Raw genomic sequence first — 20,011 nt, 5'->3', positions numbered from 1 at the left:
GAAAGACTTGTTGTGGGTCATTTTACCCCTAATTCACAAACCTTTATATACGTGCCTAACCTTTGTTAACAGGCCAATAAAGCTAAACCAGTGCATAAATATTTGCAGGATCAGATTTATTTGCAGTAAAACCTTGGTCTGTCTACATATATATATATATATTTTTTTTTTTACAGTCTTCAACATCTTTGCTCTATGATGCTTTGGAAATGTGGAGCTCTGGCTTCACAGGGGTTGCAGAAGCCAGCACCAGATGGACCATTTCTATACTTATTTGTTGCAGTGCACATTCTGCGGAACCGAAGGAAATGCCCCCGGCAGACCTGCTGCGTCAGGGTCCCCTTCCCAGCGACAGATGCTCGAGCGTACGAAGCAGCGGACTGGAGTCTGCGGGATGTTTCACTCTGCTTGCTCCAAGCAAAGTATTTAAAAAAGCAGGTGAGTACTTACTTGTGACTCTACCTTTCTAGATAACCGCGGTACATGCTACACCCTGCAGAGGTATGTGCAAGGGGGTGACGGAAACTTTCCTATGCGGCTGACTCGGTCTGAGGTGCTCCCTCCCTTGCCAGCAGCGTGCAGGAGCCCTTCTGTCTCCGGCAGCTACCTGTGCTCAGGAGCCCATGCCCTTCCCGGCTGCTGCCCTCGGTCCCTCACACGCCCTCTGCGTTATCAGCCGCGCAGCTGTAGCTTGGCATCTGCTGGAAGGTGGGTCAGCACTCATTTTGGATGCTCACGTCTGCACCCCTGAGCCATCCAGCCTTTCTCCCGCACGCCCCTGGCGTGGTCTCCAGGGGTGAGGCTGCTCCTCGGCCGCGAGCTGGCTGCCGGGCAAGCCCCGTGCGCTCCTGCGCCACACCTGCTGGACTGCCGCGGGCCGGGGCCGGGCAAGCCCTCGGGCTCTCTGGGAGCGGTGAGAGGTGCGGGTCCCGCCGGCCCCGTCCCCGCGGCGCTGCTTCGGCGGCAGTGCTCCTGCTGCCGCTCCGCCGCAGCCTGTGCTCCGAAGCAGAAGTGCACAGAGAGGGAGGCTTGTCGTGTACACTCAGTGAGGAAGAAATGGGGAAACAGGTGGTCTAGTAAGGGACTATATCATGACAAGACTACACAAGCGCATCAAATTATAATGACGGTATTTTAGAGACCTCGTGAGGCAGCTCAGGCTCGAGCGAGTCCAAGCATTTCCCTGATCAGCAGAAGCTGAAAGTGAACCTAACTTTTCTGAATGAGAGGGCAGGATTTTGTGTCATGGGCATTGCTTTGAGTTAAACAATCTCTCTTGTTCCAGTAATAAAATCACATACTTCCCCACATGCTGGAAAATCCCTCATTAACATCCTTGGCCAAAAGGGAAGTGCAATTTGTATACTCTTGGGCAAACAATACAGAAAGAATCCTGTGTGGTTTCAGGAATTATAATATAATAATATAATAATAATATTTCACACATGAGTTCAATGCTGATTACAACTGCCATTTTAGTGATACAAAATTAGCTCGTTCTGCCTCATGTGGGATCAAACTTTGGCACAGGAGTTATCAGCCAAAATGCAGTTTGTTGCTGACGTGATTTGTGAAAGGGCTTCAGGGGGTAAAGCTCGTTTCATATCTAACACAAAACATCATGTTCTCAGTTCAGCTGTTCATTTTGTTCTTCCTAAGCATCTGCATTCCTACATAATTTGAAAACGAACAATAATCACCAAATTTGTACTATGACATTAAAGTGCCGCCTTTTCAAAACTTATTTCATAAATAGTGAAGTTACTTACATTTTGAAAAACTGACACAGAACATTCCCTGGAAATGTTATTCATGAAGTATTATTATGAGGCAGTTCATGCAGTTCAGAGAGACTGGACTCTCCTCTGAAGTGTAGGCTCTCCTCTCTATGCTGCCTCATCCATTGGGGAGAAGTTGGCCTGGAGGAACATCCGGCTCTTGTACTTGTTTACTGATTATCTTGGGCATGTCATTCAACCTCTCAGTGTTCTCGTATGTACAAAAGACTTTACAATATGTATCTGCTCTTGTAGGGAGATTGTGAAGATTAGTTGCTGTTTGGATAGCATTTTATCCAGGCTAAGTTTTATTCCCAAAGTAAGACTCCAAAACCTATATGCACCAATGAGGAATTAGCTTGGGGCAAATATTCTGTGCTGATTATGCAAGAATATCGTTTGAAGCCAGTGGAAGCTCTTTTGTATGTTTCATTTGGGCTTGCTATGAATTTTAGTGAATTCATATCAGTGAGTAAGAATATATTTGATTGTATTTCATATTGTATGAAATTGGTGCAAAGATGATACAATAGAAGCATCACACCTTATGAAGCATGTAAAGCCCCAGTCAAGTTCTATGCAAGAATGCCTTGCTTTTAGTGCACTCAGTCAGCTCTATCTGTGCCAATATGTTCAAAGGAATTAGTGTCAAGGGACAATTCCATTTTTGGTACTCTGATTGGAGATGCTTTAGTGAGTCTTATTATCTGAAAGGTCTGAACACACCAAACAAAGTCCCCTAAATCAGAGTGAGATGCATATTGGTGCGGAAAAACCTGCTCGGGGTCATGGCTCCTTCCCTATTCTGGCAAAGGGTGTCACTAAGCTGACAGGTGACATTGGATTGAGAGACTGCATGAAGAGTGTAACCTTTATATTTCCTGAAGGAGTTGACTGTACAAGGAACTGTAAACCTTCACATCTATTTGGTGCTAAGTACATAGTTTGACTGCGGCATCAATATCCCTTGTATGCTTTCACTCTCCTGCAGGGTTATAGCCCCACAGTTCTTTCGCCAGGGTAAACCTGTGGCTGCTTATTGGCTCCTTCTGGAGACCTAGGCCTTGGTGGCCACCAAAAGCCACTGCTCTGCGAGCCCCTTCATCATGCAAGAGAAGCTGGGGCTACTCTGTTGGAACAGAGGGAATTTTGTTATTGGTGGTCTAGATGAAAGTTTTTTACTTTGCCTCAGACTTTAGGAGAGCAAACAATCTGTCTGCTTCACTTCCTCATTTGTCCTGTAAGACTATAACAGAAGTCAATACTAAAGGGAAGTTAAGGAAGTAAGTTACAGATGACTGAATCCTTTTGCTGTCCATATAGGTATGCAGCCAAACAGCTGTGTTCAAACCCAGATGAAGCTGTTACATGAGTACTTAAGACATGCCATTTATGACATGCTTTATAAACTAATGGAGCTTTGTTTAGATTGGTCTAGATGGAAGAAGAGCAATACTGTGAAGTGGGTGCTAGTAGTGTTGGGGACTCAATAAGTAACATTTTCCTCTTGATCCAGCATTTGTTAATGCCCTGGCTAAAGTGTTAGGTGATATTCTCCTGCTACAAGTGCTGGCTTAAAAGAGAAGTGAGACTTAAGTACTGAGATTTGTTATTACATATTGAACTTTTTTATGAGTGCAGATATGATAATCCTGTAGATCTGTTTGAGCTCCAAATTAGGTAATTTCATAGTGTCTCTAAACTCTCCCTCCAGGTTCAGCTGTACACAACATTATCCCTTGCTTTTGTAAACTGTTGTGTGCCCTGGCTTTGTACTGTTGAACAGCTGCAGTGTCCAGCCGTAGAAGTGATGGCACTGAGCCTTATCCTTGTCCACTTCACAGGGGCAATGTGTGGCTTCATTAGGACATGCGTTCCTTTTTTGCTACTTCAGTAATGCTTTTAAACAAAAATTCTCGGTGCCTCAGTGGAAAGCAGCTTTTTTTTTCAGTCATTAAAGTCTATGGGATCATGATCCAAAAAGCCTATGAATGCTTCAGAAAGGCTGATTATCCCAAGGACATTTCAACTGCTGCCCTCCGAAGGGAAGGTGCAAGTGAGAACTCTGTAATCGATTCTTGAAGCATTGCATTGCTATGTCCCAGCTAAACAGGAAGTATAGGTATTGCGTGTTTGAGATAGAAACACAAACATTTCTGTGAAATTGTTAATGACTGTCTTCTGGGTCCCATATAATGGTAGATCGTCAGGAGCAAATTCAGCGAATTTGCTGGATTTCGATGTGCACCCACCGGTAGCCACTGCTGCTGCAGTTCTTCACTGTAGCTGATGTCCTTTGTGGTGTTTGCTCTCTCTGTGTTGTCAAACAGGTCTGGCAAGGTTTTGGCAGACTCTCAGCCAGTTAACCAAGCACTGTACTCAGACACCCTGTTTATCACCATCATCTCTGCGGCTGCTGGCAGGCGAGCCGGGCTTTCGAGGGTAAGAGACCAAAAGGTGTCAGCCTCATTTGTACCTTATAAATAGCAACACGACATCTTCCCGCTGCCTTGCACCGCACGTGCCCACGCGTGCACGAGCCAGCACGTCGCGGCCCGCAGCGCTGCCGGCCGCCGCCCCGCTGGCTGCCACCGCCACCGTCAGGCTCCCATCGCCCCCGGGACGCCCGTGCAAACGCCGCGATCCGTGTGGAAGGCGGCCCCCGCGCCGCCCAGCGCGGCAGCGTCGGGCAGCGCCGCATCACTGCGCCGCGCCGCAGCCTCGCCGTCCCGCGGCGGCCGGGCCGAGCCTCCTCAGGGATCCGCTACCCGCCCCCGCTCTTCCTCCTGCCCTTCGGGCCGCGGCCGCTGGGAACAGCGGCGGGAGCTGCTACTGCTGCTGTGAGGGAGGGCGGCGGTGGAATCCCTTCCCCTCATTCGCCTTCGCGTCAGGCCGCCCCGCAGCCGGCGCGAGACCCGCCGAGCCGAGCCGTTAGAACCGTTAGCAGCGCCCTGCCGTTAGAACGTCAGCGACGTGCCGTTAGGACCGCGTCCCGGCTGCGCAGGCCGACTTCCTCCGCTGTGGCATGTCCCGCACATCCCGGACAAAACGTAAACAGGAAGCATCCTGGAAATGTAAGTCTCGATTCTCGAGACTGAGCTCACGGAGATGATTTTCATTCGCAGTAAGATTTTATTTTCGCATACGCTGAACGGGGGCGATGCGCTTCCCTGCCACCTCCACACAGGAAACGTCCCAATCCCAAAGGGCGGGGAGGCGAGGTCGAGTCTCGCTTAGAGACCGAGCTGTTCGTAGCATACTGAGCGTGCCCTGACACACTACACATATAGGCAGGATCTGCCACATTTTCAGGTGAAAGCAGCCTAGATCCCATGCCCGTGGGGCAGGTATTTCAGAGGGAGGCGCCGGCAGGGCTTTCCTATAGGCTATATGCAAACAGCGCCGCTGCCAGCCGGGCAGGGAGGACCGGGCGGGGGACTGAGATGGGGGACACGTAATTGGGAGCAAGACGGTAACATTTGCATTACCGGCTCCTAAAAAGCGGAGGGCAGCGCGTCTCTGCTCCAGGCGGCGGAGCGGGGCGTCGGCGGCGGCTCGGCCGGGGCTGGCGGCCCCGGGGCGCGGGGCCGGCGCGGCAGGGCCAGGGCCAGGGCCAGGGGGACCGCCGCCGCCGCCGCATGCCGCCGGCGAGCCTGCTGCCCACGCGCCTGCTGCCCACGCCCAGCCCCGCAGGGTCACGGCGCAGCGGGCTCGGCGGCGCGCAGGCGCACAGCGCGCCCGCGCCTCCAACATGGCTGAGGTGGTGCTGTTTCTCTTGCAGCAGGAGCAGGGGGGGGGATGCTGAGCTTCCCGGGAGCTGCAGCCTCAGCCGTAACAGGGGTGGTGAGGCCTGAGGCGGGCTCCCCTCAGCCATGGCCAGGCTGGCTGACTATTTCATTGTGGTGGGATATGACCACGAGAAGACAGGTAGGTGTGGCTGCGTGCAGGGCTGCTGTGCGGTGTCTGGCCTCTTTCCCCCTCCCCTCGTTTCTGCCCGGCCCCTGCCCCTCGCCTGCGGTCAGGCCGCAGGAGGAGGAGACTGGCGCGCCCAGCGGGCGCCTGTCGTGCTGCGGGGAGGAGGGTAACTGGGGGTTCGATGGGGCAGCTGCGCCCCGGGAAGGGCAGCAACAGTCAAAGGGGGCGAGGGAAGGGTTAATTCTCCTTTCCTTAGGCGGAGCAGGTCGGCGGGAAAGCGGAGAAGCTTCTCTCCCGCCCAGGGGTGGGTTGGCCGGGCCATGGCACCCCCGGCCGGGAGGGAGGCTTCACCTCAGCACCCGCGTCGCGGCCTCAGCCTACCTGGCTGCCCCATTAACGGGGCTGCGGCCCCGCGGAGAGCGGGGGTGACGCGCAGGGCCGGAGGGGCCTGGCTGGCGGCCGGGGCCGGGGCAGGCGCGGTACCCCGCGGCCATGCCCCGCTGCCCCGACCGTTGGAAAACGGGCACGGGTTCTTTCTAGAAAGTGGGGGAAGTTTAAAATATCTCCCTGAAACGTGCACAGCAGCAGCCTCCGGTACCCCGCCTGCAGTCCCGAGTGTGCAAACGGAGTCTCCTCCTGTGGGCGAACAGCAGAGGCTGGCTGGGCTGGGGAGCGTGCCTGTATGCTTGTTTCCTGAGTGGTCTCTGTAAGAAGCAGTGATACTAACTGCTTTTCTCCCCGTCTTCTTTGTGTTGTTAGCTAAGACACGGAAACACACGTGCACAAAGAAAAAGGAAGATTGAGGCATCTGAAGGGGAGGCAGTAGGGCTTTTTGGCCCTTGATAGGAGGCTTACAATTTATTACCAGTTGAAAAGGTGCCACTGCTCATATAATACCTGGGAAGCCCTGTGACATTTGGTAGGCTCTTCATGAGAGGCTATGTTTGTTAGAGAATCCAGATGTTTTCATTTGCTTAAATGAAAGGAAAGTGTGTTATCTGCTCTCATTTTGTGGGTGACGAGAGAATAGTTTCTATTACATAATTCTCTTTTATAAACATATCACATTGGTTTGTTGCTGAAGAGGCTTTAAATCAGTACAAAAATTGATTTAAAAATGCAGTGATTGTCGACTGGTATGTGTATACGGTAGGCATTTTAGAACCATCCTTTACATGTTTTTTGTCAATAAACAATATTTTGAATAGTTGAATGCCCCTTAATTTATTTGGCTATGACTGAATCAAACAATACTCACTGTAACAATACTTGTTACTCTAACTCTTTGCTTTGAAATAGCAATTATTTGTAGTCTATATTTATTCACTGTAAACATATAGGTAATAAAATATCAGAATAAGATTTTTTTTTTTAAATTATGATATCTACATATTTAAAGGTACACTGACTTACAGAGATTCTCCTGGAGTTCTGCTGGGGTTATTAGATCAATATTATTCTTCTATTAATTACAGTGTGTTTTTTTTCTCCCCCTTTTCTATTAGTCTATTAGGAAATAGACTTTTCCTAATTGCCATGGCAAAATTGTAAGACATGTGAAATGATTGAAAATGGACTGTGCTTTATATTATAAATAAAGACACCCCCCCACCTTCCTCTCTCTTCTCTTCAGAACACTTTCCCCAGCAATAATGGAGAGGCCAAATCGAAACAAAGAAACAACCAAAAAAACCCAGAGGTGCTTTTAAGGAGGGGACAAAGCAAGTAGGCTACTTTTTTAAAGGGTATGATCAGTCTGACGTAGCCACTAGGTGAAATAAAATTGAAGATTAGATTGGAAAGATTTATGTTTCTAAATGTCTTAATCTCTAACATTTAAGTATGTGTTTAACTTCCTGTATAAGTTCAGTAAAAGAGGTTCCTTCCTCTTTAAGTTTGGTAAAATTGCTTGCGTGTATGAAGTTGAGCAGATCCAGAAATAACTCCAGAATCAGAACCTTAATTTGAAAAGGTCATGCCCAGAAAGTAGCTATTTAGACTTCATCATTTAAATTACTTGTTGATACTTTAATGCTTCATACTAAAAATGTTTGGAAAAAGCAACATTCTGTAGAAGACTAGGCATGCATTGTTTTCCAAATTCCTTCACCCCCCACATACAATCCCATAATACATGGAGTACTGACCTTTTTCTTGTGAAGTCACAGCTTTCTTGATGCATTTATTATGCTTCCTCCTAGATGAAAAAGCAGGGGGAAGCATTTCTAAGATTGCAGACTTATTACCTGTGAAGTTTAAAACATTTTAAAATATATTCTTCATTTTTCCATCTTCAGCAAGGCTCTGACTATTTTTTTTAATGTATTTGATTTATTTTTTATTATGATCACATTCTGTACTATTTTTCTGTGTATAATCTGTGGTATAACTTTGTGTAAACAAGTAAACAAAAATCCTGTAACCTTCTCCCCTTCCCTAACCTGCAAGTCAGCAGCAGTTTGGATAATACGCATTTGTGGTTAATAAGAAAGGATGTTTATAGTAATGACCCGTCTTCCGAAAAGGCCTTCTGCCTCTGCTATTTCTCTATAGCAGTCATCATCTGCTTTGACTTTGCATGGGTTATATAGATTTATTTAATGTGCCAATATCTGTGAAACATTACAAATATGGCAAATATAAAATTATGTTTTTTTTGCACAGATTAGCTAACTTCATTCAAACACATTCACTATAAATATCTGAAATTTTGTGTTTATGCGCTTATGTAATTCAGGAGCAAGTTTCTAGATTTCCTAGTTGTGGAAAAAACTTTGTTAGTAGCATTACAAATGCTGATCCAAAATGATTGGTCTTGAGGAGAGAAGGCAATTATATTGTTCTGAGATGAACCAAAGAGAGTATCTTTGAGGATATCTATCTGTCTCAAAAACATTTCAAAGTTCATTTCTGTTACAGTCTAGGCCTATGTAAGTGGGCATTACTGCAGTTTTAGTGCTGTCATCCCATTGTGTTAAATCTTCCCTTCCATTGTACTAGCACTGTTTTTGGACCTTTGGATGGTGCAGCCCAGAATGCTGACCTGTCAGAAAGACTCTTGTTGAATATTTTGCTTGTTTGACTTTATTTTTTTTCTGAGTTAGTTTTCCTCTAATTTTTCAAACAGAAGTGGTGCACTAGGATATCAGATGAGTGCCAGTGCCAGAATAAGGGAGCATGCAGAAGGAGGACAGATCACTGCAGCCTGAATTTGTATCAGCTTAAATTGTCTTAGGTCCTAACCCTTGAGCAGAAAGTGGTTAGTTAGATGCCTTAGTTTCTTAGGTAAATTGAGAGAAGTAATAGGTGCCTTAAAATAGTTTGTGTAACAGGCAGTTTACTCATGCCTGGCAAGATGCTGTGATGGGAATGCATGGAGATTCAACCTGAATGGCAGATGAACTTTGCTGTTGAGAACTTGGGTGTCAAGAGACTTTCAGACGTGTAAGAAGTTAAGGAGAAATGTTGAATAATGTAGTTTTGGGTGTGAATGCCTTTGTTATTTGTCTTTTGGACTGTAATGGATATCAATACTTCTGAATATGTGCAAACGAGTAGCCCCACTATAGATAAATAATCTTGGTAGAAGGATTTATGACGTTCGCAAGACTGAGAATGTAATCCACGTTTTCTAAGTTACTGTGCTATGTCCTCATGATAAAACTGCCCCTTATGTTATAAAGGAAAATCTCATTCACCTAGTTTTATATTTATTTCAGACACAGCTGACTGAATTCCTATATAAGGACTGTTTAATCTGTATGGGTCACCATAAAACTTAAGCATATCATAGTTCTAATTACGGCTCTGTAATTTAAAAGCTTGTTTTGAGCCATTATAAGGAAGTGCAGTGGCAGTAGCTTGTATTGGGACCTTTGTGTTCAGTGTTTTGACAGAGTTGGAGAAATTGGGTCTAAAGAATCCCCCTTTTTTTAATTGTGCAAATGTGAAGTATTTCAGTGATGTATGGAGCTTAATTACTTTCTCATGTTTATTTTGTATTTGGTTGGACCTTTACAAAGGTAGATAATCACATTTTTCTTCAACCTACCAGCACAATATGAAGCTGTTACATAACTTGCTACAAAGGGCATGTACAGAAATTTCTTTGAAGGGAATGAAGCTGCTGGAAAATATAGGCACTCTGAGTTAAAAGCAAAACAAAAATCCCGGAAGACCTTACTGTATACTGTTTTCTTTTTGCATGAATTTTGAAGTGTATTTGATGTGCTTCACAACAAATTCCCGTCTAATATGTTTGCATAGTGGAATGTGGATGGGATTTAGGAAGACACAGATGTTTGCAAAGATCACGTAAGGGCATGAGAAAATGCTTTTCTTTTGCTGTGTTGTTTTTGCTGATATAAGCCATAATCATAAATTTATCACTGGAATTTACTTATGGTCTTATTTGAGAAAGGTATAAAAGGCAACATTTCTTAGCTCCGAAACTGATAGGTAAGGTTAAAGAAAAGAGAACTAAATACTGGACTTGTTTAATCTGTCCGTTCTCCCATAATGGCTTTTCTTTAAGATGCTGTTGTGTACCCAGCAGTTAACTGTGCAAACTGCAAGATGGAGAGAATCTATCTCCTGAAACAAGGCAGACTAATGTTTGCTTAGTTCTTGTTTGCTGTATGTAGTTGTACAAAATGGGTTTTGTAGAGGTTCTTTTGCCAGATGCCATAACCTTTGATCAGGAGTATTGGGTGTCACCAACTGGCAGCATCCTCTTTAGGCCCAGTAGTGGGTTGCATACCTCTTCAATGTGGTTTGGGAACCTTTGCTTTATACAACAAGGAATTTTCTTCCTGCTGAAGACCTATTCTGCTATTTTAAAATTCTTTCCATCTTCTCCTGGTTTGGTTTTCCAGGTTTACCCAGGAAAAATCTCTCTCCTTAATGTCTCTTTTCCTTTCTCCTTCCTTTCCTCCCTCCTTCTTTCTTAATCGAAATTTCTGTTTAGCCAGTTTTATCTATTCTGTATTTTTCTGGTATGAAGTCCTCTTGTCCAGGGAGTCTGGTTTCTCCTGTTTTCCGTCTTCATCTCTTTTTCTCTGTAGTCTGCCTTTTTTCATTTGAATCAGATGACTTTTTCCTCTTCATTTAGGCTGCGTGCCAACAGTTGTTGATATTCCTGAGAGCAGAGACAGCGTCCGTTATTTTTGTTCCTGTTCTTAGACATACCTTATCCTACAGTGGTTATTACTACAGAAAAATTGTTCTTTGTATCACCACTTCTTCCCACCTTTGGACCAGAACATATTTTGTTGGATAGCATACATGCAATCTGGTCTCTGGGTAGGCTGGTGACACAGATACTGAACGCTTCATTTGAGATTAATTTTTCAGATATCTAATTGTTAAAATAAATATCAGCTTGTCAAGTAGAGAAAAAGGCCAGGTTTTATCCTTGCTATAAATTTTGGACCTAAAAGACTATTTGCTAGAATTTTAGTTCAAGCAAAAAGAAAAAGTCTTTTCCCCTAGTCTTATTCTCAGAAACAGCCAAAGTGTTTGGTGTAAGATTCTCCAAGATAATTGAGCCTGAGGCAGATATTAAGCCTTGAGACTTAAGAGAAAACGCTGGGATTGCTTAAGCTATAAATAATTGAAAATAGTTACAGGATGAGAAGTTTTAGAACATCCTGAGTAATAGTTATGGCTATTAGCTGTTACTGCATATGTAAAAAGCATTGCACTAGTGTTTCTTCTTAGCTTTTCATAATTGCATCGGAGCTGAAATAAAATTTGCTCTTTGATCATTGCATTATTAAACTCTCTATTTTTACATTTTTAATTTAAACAAGGTTCTTTGTTATGTGTTTGTGCTTTGGACAAAGAAACGTAGACCTTTGTACTTTTCTGTAATTTTTGTTCTGTAAACTGTAAATATAGTTCCGAAATGGTAATAAGCATAAGCTGACTGAACTACTAACAAAAGTACTCAAGACTTTTGAAAAAGTACAAATTTGTGATGTTATTAGCAGAGTGAAAAAACACAACTATTATGGATTTTTAATTCTGGAAACACTGTTGAATGGGCTTACTGTTCTTTTGCAATAACTGTAAATTAAGAAACTGTTGTTGTTTTTTTTAATGCTATTAAACAGACTGCATTTCATAAAAATGCAAACAACAGCATAAAAAATGAAGAAAGCCCATGCTTTGTTCCTGGACAGCTATTTCTGCATAATTAGTCTATTTTCCCCAAAATGTATGTGTAGTTTTATAAAACTTGTGCTTTGACTAAACTGTTATTATTCTATATTGTTAGTATATATTATTTTTAAACCAAGTTTAACACAAAACATTCTTGCAGAAGTTATAGCAGTTCATTGTTCTTTTTGATTGGCTGGTAATTTGTGAACAGGGGATTAGGTTTGATATTCTTAAAGAACTTTTGAATTTATAAAAGAAAATTTTAAAGCAAAATTGATTATACTTTTATTTCCTGAAATAGAGGTTAAAAAACTATTGCGTTTTTTGCTGTATTGTAATGGACATTGGACTATTTCTAATCTCTCTTTTTAAAGTTGTGACTTGCTCTTATGAAAGTAGGACCCTTTGGAGCTGTGAGAATTTTTTTTATTCCTCCCTGATCCCCATTTACTGATGGATACTGGACAGCTCTCAATACTGATACTATAAAGCAGGTAGCAGATGCTGATGTGGTTGGTTGAAGATTGTTATTGAATTAATCTGGTCTGGTAGAAGTATCTGGATTTGCCCTTGAGATGTAATCCTTCCCTGCTTTGAAAACCTGGAGTACTCCCAAACCCTGGAGGTAGTTTTTGTTTAGTTCCAAAGGTTGCTGGTATTTGGTGAGTGGCATATGCTTCTGGAGGGTCCTGATACAGCAGCTTGCATGGTTGCTGGTGGGTTTCTAGGAAGGACTCGGCTTTGTAAAGTAGCTTAGCCTGGGGCCTCTGAGCAATAGATTGTCTTCCTATGCAGTCCTGCCCCAGCTGTAGTGAGGAACTAGTTGTTCCTATTCAATGAAAGAAGGGCTGCTGGCTGAGCTTTGACTTTGGGATTTCACCTCACGTTTCTTAGAAATACAGGAAACGGTTTATTCTTATTTTAGGCTTTTGATGGGCAACTTGCTTTTGCAAGGCATGAAGATAGTTAGTATGCGTTTGTCATATGATTAGTGAGTTTCAGCATGGTAGAAAGCCCAAGATTTGGAACGGATGTTTTTCAAAGTATTTCCAAAACAAATAAGATACCTAGGCATATGTATAGAATAAAATGAGATTTTCTGTGGTAATAAAAAGTCAGAATTTAGAGTTTGTATATTGAAAAATCCTTGCCTGTTCTAAATGATCTAAGTGCTGCTGAGAAATGAGTTTCCTCTGTAGGTGTGTTATGGTTACTTAAAGTAAGCACTTAAGTTTTAGCAAGAAATTCTGGTCAACTTTACTCAAATGATTTAAGATCCCATGAGATGATTTAAGTGCCCATGGAACTTTCTGATTTGCCCTTGAGCTGGAGGTAACTGCCCCTACAGCAATTTTAGACACATGTGCCTGTTCCTTGGTAGTTCCGCTAATCAGCTGACACTTTAACTCAAGCTGCCAGTGAATGTGGCTTTAAGCTGAGATACCTGAATTTTTATTGGAGTGATTGAGTTATGGGGCACATGTTCCGTCTTTTCAGCTCTGCGGGGCTGATTGTTTCCAGCCGAGAAGCAGCAAAAAGAACTAGAGGCGCGAACATCTATCTTAAACCATCTCAGTAAGTTTTACTAGGACTAGAGTGTCAAAGCTGTGATATGTCAGCTGTAATGGCATTATAATTCAGCAGGGCAGCCAAAGCAAGTGTCATGTTTTTTCAGTTACAGGCAACTGAAAAGAAAACAAAACTATACAGAGCCTCATGTTTGCGATTTGGAATCCAAGACTCTTCTTTCAAAAGATTCTGTTTCCTGTTTGATTAATCTGCATAAATAATGATACCAGATTTGCCACTGAATAAACAATGTTGATCCAAGTTGTGATACTTTTGTAAGGTTGTTGTTTCAGTACTGTGTTTTCCAAATACTCAGTTTATAGTGTTAATTGTGAAGTGAGATGACATCATATGTATTTAACAAAATATCCTTGCAGAAGCTGTTTTTATTATTTTGTTCTCTTTTGATGCTTTTGCTGTGTAGTATCTTTCTGGAAGAGGCAAGACAGTTACTGAAGCACTTTTTTTCCTGTGAGTGGTCTTGAAAACTACCTATTGAAACAATTGTCTACCTTTCTGACCTTGTGGGGTGGTTTTTTTTTTTTTTTTTTGTTTAGAAGATGCAGTCAATAGCTGTTCAAGAACACATGGTTTTACTGGCCCAGACTCTAGACATAAACATTGATGGTCTTGGCTCTTTTTCTTGCTAGCCTAATAGAAGACAGAAGAGAGAAGATAATGGCTTCATCTGTGCTTAATTCTGACAAAACTAAGAGTTGTTCTTTGTTACCATGAGGTAGACTTTTGAGCTAGGCCTCTAAAATCTTACAGATTTCATAGTCTGTTCTTTTTGTGATAATATGCTTACTGTTACTCAAAGTTAGAAAAGCTGGAGGTAGGATTTGTATAAGAGCACTGTGAAAAAGGGCTAACTTAGACTGGACCCATAGTGTTGCAGGTCCTACTGAACCAACCTTGACGATGCTCCGTTTCCCAAAGTTGTGATGGCTAAAGATAGGATGCTGAGAAACAAAGAATGTGTAACTTACATGTGTCTTTGTTAGATCTGTGTTTTATTTATTTATTCTTGGTCAATATGCTTAAAGTTATAATAAGGTTTGTGGGTTGTGTCATACCTCAGTGAAGAACTTTTCTTCTGTGCATCCTAGATAAAATTAGTAATTTGTCTTGTTTCAGGTTTCTTGTCAAATTTAATTCATGGCTGCTAATAAAACATTTTGAAATCCTGAAGTAGAAGACTGTCTTGAACTGCATCATGTAATTATAAAGTAAAAATGAAGTTTTATTTCATAAACACCAATCTTATTCATTCTTCTTTGGGTTGAAAAAAGGCAACAGTAAATATTTCAACAGACTCTTAAAAACTGGTCATATACTCTGATTGGTTTCTGTTACGCATCCTTATGTTTCCTTGTCAACTACTACCCAGTCATCCAATTTTTACTTTTCTCTGTCAAAGTACAGAAAGTTTTTCTAGTAAGAAGTATTATCTTGCAAAAAGCTTATTTTTATTTTTAAAAGGCAGAGTGTGTGGCTACTGTCAAAAAATGATATAGGAAAAAAAAGCCTAACTTTTTAAAAATCTCCAAATGTGAAATCTAGAAATGAGCAGCAGTTAAAGAACAGGAGGACTCCCTAATTACTTTCTCTCAATATGCTTTGTACTCCCTAACTAAAATTAACTGTGCTTCCTAAAGTTTGCAAAATAGATTTACAGAGACCGAAATATACTCTTGTGTCTTACTTGATTTATGATTTTATGATTGCTCTGATCTTTTTTTACTCTTACATATTTTATAGCTACCAAGAAGAGATTTGGACTGTAGTAACTTTAACATAGTAATACAAAGCATTGTATACTTCTTGGATTTCTTTGAAGGAGTTAGCAAGCAGATGGATAAAAATCTTGTCGACATGGACTTGCCAATATTAATTTCCAGCAAGCTTTCCTACCCAGGGCTTTTTAAAGAATCTAAGCTGTTGCTGGTTAAATAGTAAGAGTCTCAAAAGCTAAGAATAAGTTAAAGGATAGAACCAAATGGTCAGATTTCATAGGGAAAGTGAATAGAATAGACTGTCAAGGTTCATTTTGCAGACCTTTCTTGTTCAACATAACTTGTAAATGGTTTGGGGGAAAAAAGGAGTTGAATAGTGAGGAATTGAGACTTGCAGTTAGCTTAAAAAAATCATTTGGGGCAGCTTAATCTAAAGCTGACTGTGAAGGGGTGCAGAAAGATCTCGTGATACTGAATGACTAGATGTTAAAGTGTTGGATGAAATTCATTGTCGATAAATAGAAGCTAGTGTGCAAGCAATGGGGAATATGCATTCATAACAACGATCTTTAATTTAGTTATTGTTCCTTAATGAAAAAGTTCTTAGGATTTTTGAGACAGTTCTCTGTAAACATCAGCTTAATATCTGGTTGTGGTCATAAATGAAAGAGCAATACCAGAAATAATCAGTAAGGGCATTGTGAGCAGAATGGAAACGTGGTGTTGGGTTTAAAGCTTGGGAGACAAGAATGGATTAGGTGATTCCCTGAGATCCTGTCCAGCCTTTCTTAAGATTCAGGACTGTAGAAACCAGGGCTGAATAGACCTCCAGGAATCACCTAGTCTGTTCTTGTCCGCTAAGGCATGATAAGCTGTAGTCTTTGCAATTCTCGGTGGATGTTTGTCTAACTCATTCTTAAAAACCTCCAGTGACAGCAGTTTCACAATCCGCTTTACCAGTCTATTGCAGTACTTCTCTGTCTGATGTTTAGAAGGGTTTTCATAGTGTGTAGCTTGAGTGTCTTTTGATATGATTTAAGCCTACTACTACTATTCTCCTTGAAGTGTGGTGACCAAACTGGATGTGGTAATTTACATGAAGTCCTGCCAACGCTCAGAGCAAAACAGTTATTTGCTGGTTTTGCAGGCAGTTATCATGTTTAAACATCGTTCTGTGCTTGTTTTTTGCAACATCACAACACTTCTGGTCATTAAGTGATCTATCTTAACCTCTACATCCTTTTTAACTAAACTGATTCCCACCTAATTAGCCATCCTATATATGTGCAATCAGCTATTCTGACCTAACTCTGCAACTTTGCGTTTTTCTGTAGTCATATTCTAACACTTCTTGTAACTTTTTCCCCAGGCAGGCAAGATCATTTTGAATTCTCATCTTGTCCTCTAACGTGCTCATTATCTGCATATCCATTTACATATATATCTCAATCATTAATCACCTTCAGAATATGCTGTGATTTGACCAGTCCAGCTAAAAGATGAGCACTGAATCCCGTAATGACTCACAAGATCTCAATTTGAAATAAAGAAAAATATTAATGGCCCTTCCTAAACTGTAAGAAGACAAAGGAGGATGCAAACTCTGTATTTATTCAATGATTTGCAAACAATAGGATTTAATGGATTTTTATCTGAGACTTGGAAGAGAAATGAATAGATTACTTAAAATATCAAGCTGGTATAATTGCTGCTGCTGCAAATATGATTGAATGTGTGTAGTAGATAAGTTTGCAGTAAGAATATTGCTGCGAGATGAAGCAAATGTTTTGTCAGTTGATGCTCTTAGGCATATTAAATTTGAGGTACTCTGTGGTATATTTAAACAGGGCTATATTTTAAGAGTTATTGTGCTCAGAGAAATAACTTAGAACTAAGTATTCCATAAGCAACAGAACTAACGACATATTTCTGCACATTTCTGTCTTTTGACTTCTATATCCTTAGTAGCACTGCTACCGGGCAAGCAGCAGTACATACAAGGTGTCTTGAATACTTCTATTTTCAGATTGGGTTCACTGGCCAATGTTTGTTGGAGTTAAAGGCAGGGTATTACACAAGACTTATTTCTATAGGAAACCTACCTGAAAGCATCATTCTTACTCACAAGAATATAATTTGCTGGTATTTACTGGAAGTTATGCTATAGTAATTTATGGCTTGTTCACAGTCTGCTTAATTCCTTGCTAGGAAATGGATGCAACTCTGTTTTCTTCAATTATGCTCTAATTACAACCAACCAATCCTTTCAGTGTCTTAAATTAACGAAATATGGGTTGAGGAGTTTTTTTAATTATTATTTTTACTGCTGATGATGCATGCACTGGAAATGCATTTTGACTTCTAAAATCTTATCAGTGTAGTTTGTTTATTGGGAGGGAGACTGGAATAAGGGGATGTGTGATACAGGGTTACTAGGACAATAAGCATAGAGTCGTACTTTGTGCTTGCAGCACAATTTTAAAGAACAATCTCACAAAACTGAATGAACACACTCATTGTCTAAAATTACAAACTGATACTTGTTTCAAGCCTATGTATTTTTATGGCTTGTGGTTTTAGTCATGTAGGTATTTACCAGTTTTTGCAGTGCTTGTGTAACTATGCTTAGAGATCAGGTGCAATAATGGTGCACTGTGTGCACAAACATGATTCATGTGATAAAAGTTCAGGTTTTGTAAAGAATTGGTATTAGAAGAAATAGAAATATACACTAATTAAGAAAATCAAGAAAGCCCATGCACATTAGTTTTGAAACATTGTAGATGCTAATGTGTGTAATATTCTTTATAAATGACTGCACTTTTTGTATTGATGCCCATCTAATTTAAGTGACTCTGGTAGCTGCATTCTTAGGGAAGAAGTGGGTAAAGTAAACCATTAACCTTTGAAAGCTAGAACATAAACAAATAGTGTTTAACTTGTGGAAATTTGTGGATGTTTCAAACAATGGTGTTAATTTTGACTGCCTTTTTGAAGTAGACCCATTCTTTTTGTTCTTGGTATGAAGCTAAAGGCATTGTTTGAAATTCTTCTGCAGCTGTAAGGAACAAAGTTGGTCATGCAGTAATTTAGTAAGATGACATCATGAGATGATTTTTGACTACTGTGTGACAATCTGCTTTCTTTTGCCCTTGTAAGCATGATCACTGGCATATACTTGTTTCTTTTTGATTTAGAGCAAGTAAGTATTGATTGAATTGCATTCTGTGGCTATTTACTTGATTCCATTGTTTTGGGCTAGTGTTATTTTGACTTAAATCATTCTGCTCAAACTCTGTTCCAGTTTGTTCTCCTAAAAGGTGCTGAAGGTAAGTCCTCTTATCTTTAGAGAGCAGAGCATTCCTAAAAATGCTCTAAAGTACTCTAAAAGTCTAATGTAAAGTTCTGTCAGCCTGTTGGTGGGTAACCTGGGAACGTTTGAATGGTGATGCCCATTCTTTGAAATTCCAGTATGGCTGAATTCTGATAGACTGAAGAGTCAGGCTTACCCCCACCCCAGTACTGTAGGAGTACTGTAAAAGTACTGTACTGTAGAATACAGAGCAAAAAGTATCTAAGTACTTGGGGCCAAACTGTCTTGAGATCACCTCATATTGCTTTGCAGCCCTAGGTTGCATGTGCTTGTGTGGCATTTAGCTAGTAAAAATGATGACCAGCCTGAATTTCGGCATTAATACCATCTGGGCAAGTGGGTAAGGAGCAAGTATTTGTTAAATATATATGGACCATAAGATATGGTTGTGCTTACTGGAAAACTATTTGTTTTTGCTGTGCTTTTAGTCTATAGTCAGTCCAGACAAAATATTTGCCCTACCAGGATATGTGAATCATTCTTTTTCATAAAACTTCATTTATCATCTCTCTGTGTTCTGAAAATGTGTTGTGTGAGGGAAACTTTGAGTACTCACAACAAGCTTATTGTTAACATGCATTTTTACAGCTGTTATGTAAAAACCATGCTTTGGTAGGATCAAAATATTATTGAATTGTTTTATCTTATTTGGAACCACAGGAAACATGCAGGGTGGGAAACTCCCAAATGACTTCACTTCTCATCACCTGTAGGTGACCAGTGACATGGAGATTTAGCAAACAAAAAACAGCAAACAAAAAAAACTTACTAGCTGTTTAATACTGTGAAAAGAAAGGAAAAAAAGTTATTCTTTCATCCTGTGTACTCTTGTTGATAGTTAAATTTCAAGTGAAAAAAAAAGATTTAAAATTTTCTTTTGTGATACAAAAATATATGTATAATACAAAATTGACATTAAGGATTAAGCAAACAGTTTGGCTTGAGTATATATCATTTATGGATTGTAGGATTGCTGTGTGTTGGGGCTCATTTTTAGTCTTGTTTTAGGAAGTGCTAAGGGTATATGCGTGTGACTTCAAGCGAGGAGCGCACTGTAAAAAAAATTTTTATATGGACTCTGAAATGTATATGCTGCTACCTGAAGGAATGCAGCAGCTGCTGTGAAGTTGAGGGGAAAATAATGTTCTACTAGACAGAGGAGATGACTTTCCATTTAAAAAATGCTGTAAGTTTTGAAAATTTTACATAAAGCATGTTGTCAAAAAGTTTGATAACGTGATATATGTGAATGATGTGTGTCATGATGTGAGCCTGGACAACCCCATGTTTCAGTTCCTTTCATTAAGGAAGTGTGGCTTAGTAAATGCTTACAGGCACAAAGCATTATAGGAAAGTAGTATCTTTAGCAAGAATGAGGAATGAACAAGGGGACTAGAGGAGGGTTTAAGATAATATGATCATTGCCTTTTAGAGAGCGATTATGCAATATACAGAGTAAGAATCCTATGAAGATAGTG

The 20,011-nt window shown here is 41.1% G+C and overlaps 1 protein-coding gene across 18 annotated transcripts in view; it reads left to right on the top strand.

The window, feature by feature from the left end:
* Window positions 1–283: 283 nt before the first annotated feature.
* The window catches only part of SBF2 (SET binding factor 2), a 286,083-nt gene continuing 266,355 nt past the window's right edge, over window positions 284–20,011 (top strand). For 9 of the 18 annotated variants that reach the window (XM_068945065.1, XM_068945055.1, XM_068945059.1 and 6 more), the window contains exon 1: window positions 284–438. In XM_068945065.1, coding sequence (XP_068801166.1) covers window positions 309–438 — 130 coding nt within the window. In that variant the 5' untranslated portion in view covers window positions 284–308. Of the gene's footprint in view, window positions 439–5,485; window positions 5,706–20,011 lie in introns of those variants that run through there. The other 9 variants (XM_068945060.1, XM_068945066.1, XM_068945072.1 and 6 more) reach the window with 4 other exon arrangements.

The sequence above is a fragment of the Struthio camelus genome, chromosome 5 (genome assembly GCF_040807025.1).
Source record: "Struthio camelus isolate bStrCam1 chromosome 5, bStrCam1.hap1, whole genome shotgun sequence".
NCBI lineage: Eukaryota > Metazoa > Chordata > Aves > Struthioniformes > Struthionidae > Struthio > Struthio camelus.
This window is presented reverse-complemented; position numbering and strand designations above follow the sequence as displayed.